The sequence below is a fragment of the Pagrus major genome, chromosome 2, assembly GCF_040436345.1.
Source record: "Pagrus major chromosome 2, Pma_NU_1.0".
Lineage (NCBI taxonomy): Eukaryota > Metazoa > Chordata > Actinopteri > Spariformes > Sparidae > Pagrus > Pagrus major.
Genome location: NC_133216.1, coordinates 6,605,272 through 6,617,338, shown reverse-complemented (window position 1 = coordinate 6,617,338; position 12,067 = coordinate 6,605,272). Strand labels below are relative to the sequence as shown.

The following is a 12,067-nucleotide window of genomic DNA, read 5'->3' as shown; positions in this document are numbered from 1 at the left end:
ACTGCTGCTCTGTTGAACAGACTCTTTGTCATGTTTAAGAGAGGCTTTTAAGTTACTTCCACCTAGCAGGAACAATTGCATGTGCTTGAGATTTAATAAAAACCCAATCGGAGGAGGCCAATAAAGCGAGTGGTGGGAGGTTATTGCAGCTACGCCTGCTGACCTCACCCCTGCGGACCAACCTGTGGGATTCCCCCTGGCACGCATTCATTCACTGGCTACCATTAAAGCTCTAAATTGCGGCACCAAGGCAGCCCATAGACCTGGTTTGTTCCCCCCTGCCAGTAATATTATTAATACAACTCCTGGGGTGCCGGAGAGGTTGAGAAGAGTTGATGGAAGGTTAAGAGTGAAGCGGTGAGTGGGACCAAGAAGTCTTTTGTAGTTCACCATGAAGTCACAGGTTTTTTTTCTTTTCTTTTCTTCTTTTTTTTTTTTTGAAATATCAGCTAAAAGACCCAAATGTCATGAAAATATTAAGGCAGAAACACTTTGACTGGCAATGAAAACACTTTTTTCATTCTCTTTGAACTATTCTAGACAATTCTTTTTCTCCCCCTCTTCTTTTTTAAGCAAAAGTTCCTGACATGACACGACTGTGGGTTGATTTTCTACCAGGAGACACAAAGCCTGACTTCTCAACATTTTGTCACAGGCTTGACTGGATTTCAGACACCCCCCAGTAGAAAGAAACATAGCTAAACATGGGGGAGGACAGGGTCCCAGCCACTAAATGCCGTCCTTAAACTTTTCTCAGGACTTTGAGAGGTCATTAATTTTGCCAGCCTTTTCTCAGTCTCTGACACTGGCCATCAATCAAAGGTGTTATTAGTATTCGCTCGACCCCAAACTCTGAGTACGTCCCTGCTCAGACAGGGACCACACAGTAGTAGGAAGAGATTAAGCCTGTGTGTGTCACATCACGTTGCACTGAGCACCCTGTTCTCTTGGGGTTGGGTGCTGCTGAATAAGTAAATTCTCCAGGACAGAAGGCGTGGTGGTAATGTTTAACAATATCTTAACAATATGGATCTGTGTACTTAACAACTAACTGGGTGTGGGGGAGGAGGCACAGCAGATTACTAATGATTTTCTCAGAATTGAAATTCCCCAAATGTCCAAACATAATGAGCATCTGAAGGTTGAATCAATAGTTTGACCTCAGTGATTAATGCTAAAATAAACACTGGTCCATTATAAGAATTTTAAAAATAACTCCAAAAACAATTAACCTCCCATTTAATGTCTTGAGAGTGGAAATGAGTTGAAACCTCCTCAGTTTTGCTCTCAGTTCATATATTTTTTCCAAGCTGGTCTTCCGTAGCCCTTCCCCTCTCGCCCTCACAGCCTTTATGCAACAATAGAAACTTGTTTCCGGGATCTGTGCGTCAGCCTCTGTGATGTGAATGACCCACCAGCACAAAAGCCAAAGCTCCTTGACTGGAAAAAAGGGGGGATATGGCTGCCACGACTGTGATGATGTCACATTGCCAAAATTGTGCTGCTAGCAAAGAGAGGGAAGCAAAATCAGTTCAGGCAGGCGTTTAAAGCTCAGTACTGCTCCACTGAATTCATGAGATGTTGTGATATGGCTCCAGCTGACCTGCATTTTCCTCCTTCACTGTAAGGAACTGAAACATTTAGAATTTACAAATAAATGCTCGGCTTTAACGCCAGGTGAGCTGAACTTAATATTCAAAGTCTGTGCGGTTTCCCCACATGAATTCTTGTTCCTAGGTCATTGCCAGCTGTATAAACAGAAAGATATTCTTTGTTTTGTAACCATTTGTTGCTCATAGATTTGAGTTTTTCTGCATTTCTTTTCAGTCACACAGACTTGTGTCGGGCCACAGATAATTAGATCAGTGCTATCAGTTTCACTGTCCCCTTTCTCCCCAGGAATTAACATAAGAAAGAATTTTTTTAACGGCCTCACTGCCTCGCTGCTTTAGACTTTTTTTTCCATCCTTCTAGCTCTTAAATAAGTCTCTGCCTCACCTCAACATCCACTTTTATAAGAGTCTTATTAAGCTGCAGCATCTCTTAACCTAGAATAAGAATAATAAAAGAAAGTTTAATGTGATGCAGTAAATAATAACATTACATTACACATTTTTAATGTATAGTCAACTTATGTCTAACAGTCCATTCACTCAAAATTCACTTGAAATTCCACTTAAATTGGGATAAGTGCTGGCAACATTGCAATCTGGCTCTTGGACACATCCTCCATTGTATTCACTGCTGGCCAAGAAACTTCCTGTAAATACGTTATTGTTTACAACAGAAGTTTCATACCCAGGATTTCTTAAGGTCAACATTTCTTCTGGCACACTGAGCCTGAACTGCACTTTATTCCCCTTTAATTTAACAGCTCCGGCAGCTTTTCTAGTTAAATCGACTGTTCATTATTGAGACCCATTTTACGAAGGGGCTGTGAGGTGCAATTTAATGAATCTCTGGCACAAAGCTCCCTTTCACTGCCGGGCGAAGAATAGAGGCTATTTAGACCCTGTAGGGCTTTATGTCAAAGGCAGCCCATAATAGTTGTCAGGCCAGGGCAGAAATTCCCACTGGCCTGGGAATGCACTAGAAATCAACTTTTGCCATGAGCAGATTAAGACACAAGCAAGCAGTTGGGAAGATTCTCCCAAATAGTGGCATCTGTTTGGGCACAAAGAGTTTCCCACAGAAAAGAAGCCTTTCTCACTACTGTAGAGTCGGGTTTGTTTCAGTGCCTAAATGAACAGTAATTAGATTACAAGTTAACTTCTTTTTGGTAATGTGGACAGGAAATGCATAAGTAGGCATTATGACTGAAAAAATGGTTAAAATGTTTTGCAGGAATCACAAAAATTTATGCATCGATTAGTTGAGGATTTTTGTGGGATGTTTAATTAAACTTTTTTTGTTTAGATAATCAAAACAGGATATTTTGTTTTAAGTTAAATGAAGTAATTTTTTAATAAAAATTCTGCACAGCAAAAATTCTCTATTCATCAGGATTTTAAAAGCTTTCTGCTCACTGTTACAGTAATAACCTCCACTTTCATCAGAGCGTTTTTGGTTCAGAGCACACACAAACAGTTAAACTAGAGGGGGAGAGTTCTGACGGAGGTTATTGTCTTCAACTCAGCAGGGAATTTCAGACAAATCCCTCTTGGATGCAGGTGGTCAGGCACAAGCAAAGAGTTAAGTCCTGCGGTCTCTTCGCCCCTCCTCTTTGATGTTCTGACATCATTAGTCCAGCCCCCTGAAAGATCTCCTTGCTTTCCTCAGAGCCCTTCACTTCTACTCTGGAATGTTTACAGGAACTTCATGAGCAGCATCAGGACCAAGTGTTTGTCAGCGGAAAAAAAAAAAAGACATGAAGCTCTGAAGAAACTTTTGGTTCAGTGATCACAGCGGATGCCACAGGTGTAGCCGCTGGGCTCAACAGAGTTATGGCTGTTCAGACTGCAATCATGAACCCTCAGTTCATGAATTTCTGCTTCCCCGGCTCTGTGATGGAGTACGACGTGGAGAAAAGTCTGGATGGGAGTCTCCTTGGTGAGGCAGAAAATGATGAGGACTACAAAGAGACCACTAGGGACTTGCTGAGCTTCATAGACTCAGCCTCCAGCAATATCAAGCTGGCTCTGGACAAGCCAGTGAAATCCAAGAGGAAAGTCAACCACCGGAAGTATCTACAGAAGCAGATCAAAAGGTGTACCGGCATTATAACACCAGGGAACGTAGCAGAGGCCCCAGTTAAAAGACAGGGTTCCCCCCTGGCTCAGCCCAGCCCTTTGCAGAGCAAAACTCTACCTAAACGAGATGGGTTCCAGGCCAACTTACAGAGCAAGAGCTTGGCAGCCCTCTTCAGCCCTGTGAAGGATATAAGGGGTGAAAAAGCCAAGAAGCCACCCCTGAGGCATCGCAATCTGCCCCCCTCTTTTTTCACTGAGCCTGCCAACTGCTCCAAAGTCAGCTCCACATCTGGGATGACGCTGAAGGACTTGGAACGAGGCAATCCTGAGGCTGCAGAGTTCTTTGAGCTCCTGGGGCCTGATTACAGCAACATGGTCAGTGACCAGGACATTTGTCAAAGCATGCCCCTCCGGATGCAGCCAGAGATGGGAGGCCTGGATCCTGCTTCCTACGATGCTCCCCATTTAGTCAGTGGTCTCCTCTACTCTGAGCCCTGGACTAGCTGCTCAGGAGCCTCGAAGAAGCTAGGAGGGAGCCTGCGTTCGGGCCCAGCCCAGCCTCCTGTCTACTGTCCCTCTGAGGCCACTGGGCCCGTAGAGGACCACACACTGTGCACTTTGGCCTTCCCAAACTTCTTCACAGACTGCTCCATACCTCAGGTCACTTATGATTTAAGTGGTGGTTATAACAGAGCTAATTATTCATCTCTATGAGAAATTATTGCTAGAAGTGCTGGTACATAACAGATATAATTGCTGTGACAAGTTTAACACTAGTCTTAAGAGTCTAAGTTTGATTTTACTATATCATATTTGTGTATCTGTTGTGGAAGTAATATTGTAAATGAATTTAAACATTTTGTTTCATCCCCTCTTAACAACATTGTCACTTTCCCCGCGAGAAACAATTTTTCTTTCATAAAATATATCCAAAGCTTTTCAAGTTACTGGATAACGTACTTTTAAACAAAATGTTTTGATTTACTACACTCTTCTGTTCTAATGTGAAATTGTTTCACATGATGTTCTTTATCTCAGGCAATTTCTACTGACATTCTGCATGATGATTTTTGGGTATGCTTCAGTTTTGTCACCATTGCACAAGTCTTCTCATTAGGACGTATCTTATTAATTTAGGAATTTGCTAATGAAGACATTTCATTCCATCCTTTTCATATTTTACAAAAAGAAAACACACAAGTTGCAGAAATGCTTGTTGCTTTACTCCACTAAACATCACTTATTGCTAGAAAATGATACTGTAGAACTGTTTGTGACATTTAAAAAAAACATGCTGCAACAATCTCAGCGAGGCACTTTTTCATTCCTGTTAGCAACAGCTCTGTGGGGAGATGTTGAGGGGGAAACTCATTTTGCTGAAACGATGATTGCAACAATGTGTGATGCGGTGTTTGTTTTACAACATTTTACAGCTCAGAAATGATTTTCACTTGTATCCATTTTGTTGGAAAAAGCCTTTTATGTATCTAGCTATTGTAAGAAGACAAAATAAAGCTGGTCTTTATTACTGTGACAGCTGTGTTTCTGTGTTAACTGTAAATGTGGATGTTTAGGTGTGATTATCAAAATACAAGAGGATTTGAAGCAAAACACTGCATGTAAGACAGTGCATGTCTCTAAAATACAATTTGGGCATTAAGTGTTTTGTATGTAATCACAAGAAATGTAAATAACTGAAGAAATAAAAACAGAAACTCCTGTAGCTCCTCTGGGCGTCAAATCAACAAACTGTCAAGTGTTTTAAATCTCATCTCTTTCTTTTAATCACCATTTATTCAAATGCTTTTATCATATCTTTTTCTAAACTGTGAAGCACTTTTAGAACTTTTAACTGCTAATAACAGCACCAGGGTAAAAAGTTGTATAGCAGCCGTCTGTATGAATAAAAGTTTACTTACTTAGTTACTCAGTGTTGTAAAAAGTAAAAGTCATACTTGAAAACTGATTTTGTAGGAAGATTTTGTGTTAAAATATTAGTTGGGTAAAAGTAAAAGTCACAGATAGGAAAATAACTTGAGTAAAAGTCTGATGTTAAATGTACTTTAGTATCAAAAGTACAAATAAAAGCAAAATTATCCATATTATTTACATGTATAAATATCAATTATCAGATTCCATTTTCAGCATTTTTCTGATTATCAGAATAATGTCGTTTTTTTTTTTTATCCAATTGCAATAAATAAATTAACTTAAAACTGCACCACTCTGGCTCTGATGCAGCATGCAATCTGGAAAGTAACTAGTAACTAAGGTTATCAGATAAATGTAGTGGAGTAAAAGTACAATATTTGTCTCTAAAATGTAGGAGTGGAAGTATGAAGTTGCACAAAAAATGAGAATACTTAATAACCACAGTACTTAAAGTGAATGTATAACTAACACGTGTAGACCTCCTCATTTAAGTTTGTTGAAACGAGTATATTCAGTACAATTCAAGTGGAATCCCAATCTCAAGATAAAAAAAACAAAAACAAAAATTACCCCAACAACAAAACTATTTCCATAGCAAAAATACATGTGCAAAGCCCAGCAGGAGCAAACTAAAGAGTAAAATCTATTTTATCAGTTTAGCACATTGGAGAAAGAATTCAATGCTGCATCATTAATTTTACATTTCTTCTGGGATGGAGAGCCGGCTGGTTAACACCCCCTGCTACATAAACAGCTCAAAGTGTTAAGAGAGATTAAGAAAAAGTTCATGTAAATGTTAAAACTCTTCACATCATCACCCTTAATTAACTTCTCAAGTTTTCAACAAAAATGTTCTTATTTCCACTAATGAGCAAAGGTGGTGGAAGTGTGAGATTAATTAAAAAAAATCACATTTTTGTCTACCACATCACTCCACTGGGCCATTTGCTGGCTGAATGTCTAAATACGGACATTGTGCTAATAATGGTTGATGATTCATTCATTTCCAACTGTTTTTAAGTTAAGCTGGGTGGGACTTGAAGCTTCACATAGCAGCCTCTCACTGGAGATTGCCCCCTGGAACATTGAATACCATGACATTTTTAACAGTATTCATTACTATCTCCCTCTGCTGGCCAGTGGAGGTTCATTCGTTCATTCATTCATTCATTCATTCATTCATTAACCTTCTAACATGGAGGCAAACTTCATCATGTTGCAGAAATACTGGCTCAAGTATCAGTCTAAAGACTGCATGGAAAAAGTACAGTTATGATCTAATTCAGTCAGTCAAAATAAATCTGCTTGCAAACTTGAGTAAAAGCCAGAGAACATCTTAGTTGTTCCTAGATTTTAGAGACAATCAAACAACAACATTATTTAAGTGACACAAAGAGACTTTTCCTGCGATATGCAGCTGTTTCACTATTGGCCAGAGGCTATATAACAGAAATTTTAAATCAGCGCAGTTCCTCAAACTCACTCTTAATACATTTCAAAATGATCCTTTTAATCACATTTTTCAGAAAATACAACTATTTAAGCTTTTTTAGTTTTTTTAAGTGTAAGAACCAACTTTGGTGTACAAAATGACATCAGTGCACTGAAACAGTAAACTTCACCATGATTCACCTGCACATGCATGATCTGTGTCAGTGCCAGACACCTGCACGTTAGAGTATGCACTCCAATTCATACTGAGATCTGACAAGCAGTCTTTACACACTTGCAGCTCAGATGGATTTTACTGGTGGTTAAGTGCCTTGGCTTGTTGTTGTGGAAGACAAGAGCAATTTTCAGTTTGTTTCTACAATTTATTGACCCATATCTTCCTCCCTTCCTCAACTTTCAATCAAGAAACAATATAAAATGGCAGAGAGGATATGTCTGTCAGTGCTGTATCCTCAGGCCTGCAAGCAGTTACTCAACAAATACACTAGGTGGCAGTAATGTTCCATTGAAAAGCCCATGTCCACCACTCCCATTCAAGCAGAAAGGTACTTGTATCTGATGTATGAGATTATGCATGAAATCGTAGCCCTGTGTGGTAAAAAGTGAGTGCTTCTTGGGATGTCTTTCCATAAAATGAATCTGTCCTGAATTTAGTAGTTGGAGGGGATTAAATGCTTGTAAACTGTGATTTCTAATCAGTCTGTTTCAGAGTTGGTTTAAATGGATTTCCACTCACTAGTGTTAAGATGCTTATTCCTGTAAGCGTATTAAATGATGGTCTACATATTCATTGTAATATATGCTCTACTTTGAAGCTAATATTGTCTACCAGGCTTGTTTTTTTATTTTTTATTTTAGTATTTTTTAACCTCAGAGCAGCTGGCTTTGTTTGGAAATTGGTCAACACTACCCTGTGTCATTCGCAGGACATAACAATATCTGGCTATTTGCAATACAGCAAACTACACACACAGAAGGCATATGGATTTTCTGTCCGTGAGTTGACACCAGCTGATACATTCAGATTAGGCCCCAGTGATGGAGCTACGACTGTATCCTGCTTTGATTTGTGGCACACTGGAGATGCGATGTTTGTCAAAGCGATTAACAAGATCCATGTTGGCGCAGAGCTGAATAACAAGAGCCAGATATCTAGGTAAACTAGATAATATACAGAAGATTTTCTCTGGTATGTGATGTCCTTTATTGCAAAAAACTGTGTACACACAGATGACATTTTGTGTTATGCACACACATACACGGAATTAAAGCAGGGGAGCATGGTGAAAATACAACCAGTACTAAAATGAACTCCACTGCAGGGAAGTTATACATTTAAGAGTTGTTTGCTTCATTATGCTACGCTGGAAATACAGTACAGTATCCGTCCACACTTGCCCTCACACTGACCTTTCACAGCCATTCCTCGTGTCTTGTTAACACCACCGGGGTGAGAGCACAGCGCCAGATGATATTCACCGGCTTTGTAGCCTCTCTCAGTGACATGCAACTTTTGTCTTTGAGCTAGTTAAAGAATTAAAGTGAAAGAATATTTTTTTACTTTTAAAATATTCACAGTGCAGGCTATCAAATCATGGAATCACGCAGCTCTTTCTGCAGAATAAACTGCTGGCATTTACGTTAAAACTGAGCTTTTCTTCATGTTGCAATTTTACGCCTGTTTAGGTTGAATTTTTAATTTCTCTCTTGTCACAATACATTGAAAAAAATCATGGTTTTGCTTAAAATACTTGTGGTCTCCACGATCACAGATTGAGATGGTCTGTAAAAAATCGATGGTTCTGTATGCCACAAAAAAAAACTTGAAATGACCGCAAGTGTCCTTAAAAATATCCAGTGCTGTGACTCCAGGTGCAGCTGGCCGTTTGGCAGCCTTGTTGGCTTGTAATAACGCCACCCCCATCACCTCCACCTCCTGATGTGAAAGGTGGCTAATCAGCATATACTGTGAACGTGATATGCCACGTTTGAAAAAACAAAACAAAACATTACAGCAGGTTAATTCTTGGCTCATTAAAATCAGCTGTGAATTGCTGATGATATCTGCTGATTATAGGTTATCTGCTTGTAAAGATTACATAAACCTTCAACACTTGACATTGATTTAGCATTTTTGCCAAAAAACATAGGCTACTTATTCATCATAACCCAGTATTGGATAACTTCACCTGTGTTTTGATGTCCAAATGCCTTTCTATTGTCGGCCCACACAGCCCTTGATGCATTCCTTTGGTTCTTGCTATGTCCTTCCGAAGATTTCAAAGTTTTGATAGGTCCTTTGTCAACACTAAACTTGAAATCCTTAACTTCAGAAGGGCTATTTCACCACAAAGGATGTAGACTGTGTTCCAACTTTCAAGGACCTCACACTGCAAGTTCTTTAAGGACAAAAAACAGTGCAGAGAGATATGACCTCAAAGTACACCCTGCTTTTCTTGTATTGCAAGACCTAAGCCAGTGATAGCAGTTAGTATGAGCGAGCATTAATTTCAAATTAATAATAAATCCCTGCCTGATCCTTTTCTTGTCTATGGCACTGAGATTAGCCAAACAGACAATTTGCTTACAGCACAGTATATTTCTTTCCGTATGCATTTCATGTCTCACCGCTTTCCATTTAAGTCTGCATTCATTTTCAGCAGCTATGATGCACTGTTTTCCTCCTCAGGGTGTTTGTGGGTATGCTTGCTTACATCTGTGTGTTTTTGTCAGTGTGATAACAATTGCAAGCTGTGCAGCTAACAAAAGTCTTGCCTAGATTAAAGACAATACTAGAGGAGATCTTTCATCTCCAGCAAATGGTACCCATATTGACAGACACGACTCTCTCATGCAAATCACGTTAATAAATATCTGTCTAAAAGCCATTCCCTACTCACATTTAATGGGTGCAGTTGCTCCTGTTGTGACTTGAAGAAAGACGACTCCTTTCACTTCAGCATGGTTGAATGAACAAACCTTAGCTATTAAAAGGTTCTGGGAAAGCCAAATGAAAATGTCACTATGGTAAATTTAATCTGAGGTTTTAAATTTGTAGGACAGGCCTGATGGCACACGCTGATGAAGATGCTGAAACAATATTTTTTCTTCATGAAGTGCATGGAGTTATGCAGATGTAACAGGTGTTCACTGGTGGGTGGCCCAAGGTTTGGTGCTAGGTCCAATCCTCTTTTCAATTTACATGCTCCCTTTTGGCCACCTTATACGTAGACGTATTTAGAGCCTGACCGGTTAGCCGATGTTACCAGCTGATTATGGCCTATCTGAGATATATCGTATCAACATACACGTTGTCTGGTATACTCTGATATTAAACCTTATTTTTTTGAAGAGATTATAATGAAAAAAAGAATTGCTTGGAATACAAATGCTTGGAATAATAAGAAATATTAATATCACAGTGAAGTTTACTGTTTCAGTGCACTGATGTCATTTTGTACGCCAAAGTTGATTCTTAAACTTAAAGAAAACAAAAAACTAAAATATCTTTCCTTTGTTACATATCACAGCTGCCCCAACTAAAACAAACATCTGGGAATTGTTACTCACGCCTTCGTAAAGAGTTGATTAGGCTATTGTCATCCCTTGCTTTCTGGCATCAGTCAAAGATCCCTCACCCTCCTCCAGCTCATCCAAAATTCTGCTGACTCTGCTTACCTGTTGCATTTAGAATTGAATTAAAGATTTTATTGATTACTCACAAAGCCCTGAGAGGCTTAGCTATGTAAGTTATTTAAGGTATTTTATTGCCCAAAGTCCCTGAGATCCTCAGATGTGTCATTCCTTGTTGTTCAAAAATCTAGACTAATACACAAAGGTGATAGAGACTTTGCAGTAACGACCGTCCGAGAGGAGATCAGGGCTGCAAACTCGGCCTCGTCTTTGAAATTTCTTTCGAAAACCCACCTCTTTGGTGATTTTATCTGCTTCATGACAATATGTTGTACTCTCTTTGTGTGTTCTGTATTTAGTTTTTATGGCTTTTGGCTTGTTTTATTCGCTTTGTGTTTTAAATAGCTCTGTAAAGCTGTGTTTTGAAAGGTGCTGTATAAATAAAGTTGATCATTATTTTTATGCTAAACACATACAGAATACAGAAGCATTTATTGTGTTGAAAGTGATCTAAGATAGAAACATATACAGTGGTCAGGAGAGTGGAAATTGAGAAAGTTTTTTCAGCTGCATGTTATCTGTTGAGTCTCTTTCACTATGAGAAACCCACCCATCCATCCATCCATCTTCATGCTGCTTATCTAAGTCAGGGTCATACTTGGGTGAACTGAGTATCCAAACCGTGTTTTACCCGAGCAACTTCCTCAGGTTCCTCTCTTCATAGTTGGTCAAGCTCCATCAGAGCCACAGCCAGAAATTTTGGGCTTCTTGACACAGCTAAAAAGAAACTTTAACATACTGAATGTCTAATATCCCTCAAATCCACAGCTCCTGTCCAGCTCTGCTCCCCCTGAATTAATCCAGGTTCCACGGCTACAGAATAATGTCTCCGTGCTCCTTACACCTCCAAAGAGAGGTGACTCTGGCTTCCTACAGAGGTCAACTCTTATTGATGACCCCCCTCATCCTGTCAATTCCTGTCATTTGTCACTGCCATTGGTCACTATCGAAAGCATGTGACCACAGGTGAAGGTCAGAGAGAAGATCAGCTGGTGATTCAAGAACCTTCTGTTGTGCTTCATTATGTTTCCAATACTGTGGTCATACTACTGTAGCTAATGTTCTTAACTGGCGGTCAAATTCACAAACCTTCTCTTCGCCTTTTCATAGCTTCATGGTCTCTCACCTGAATGGAGCAGGTGACCTTTATCTGGGAGAGAACCACTGCCTCAGATTTGGAGGTAATGATCGTCATTTTGATTCCAAAACTTTTGAGGTCATAATAATGTTGATGATAACATTAGAGGGATCTCATAATCTGCACAACGTTATTTTGTCACGAACACATGCTGCTGCTGTAC

General features: G+C 39.5%; 1 protein-coding gene across 1 annotated transcript; it reads left to right on the top strand.

The window, feature by feature from the left end:
- Positions 1–3,271: 3,271 nt before the first annotated feature.
- Positions 3,272–4,419, top strand: fam181b (family with sequence similarity 181 member B). The gene has a single exon (XM_073492889.1). It carries the CDS (start codon positions 3,444–3,446, stop codon positions 4,401–4,403), a length of 960 nt encoding a protein of 319 aa, XP_073348990.1. The 5' UTR covers positions 3,272–3,443; the 3' UTR covers positions 4,404–4,419.
- The last annotated feature ends 7,648 nt before the right edge of the window (positions 4,420–12,067 follow it).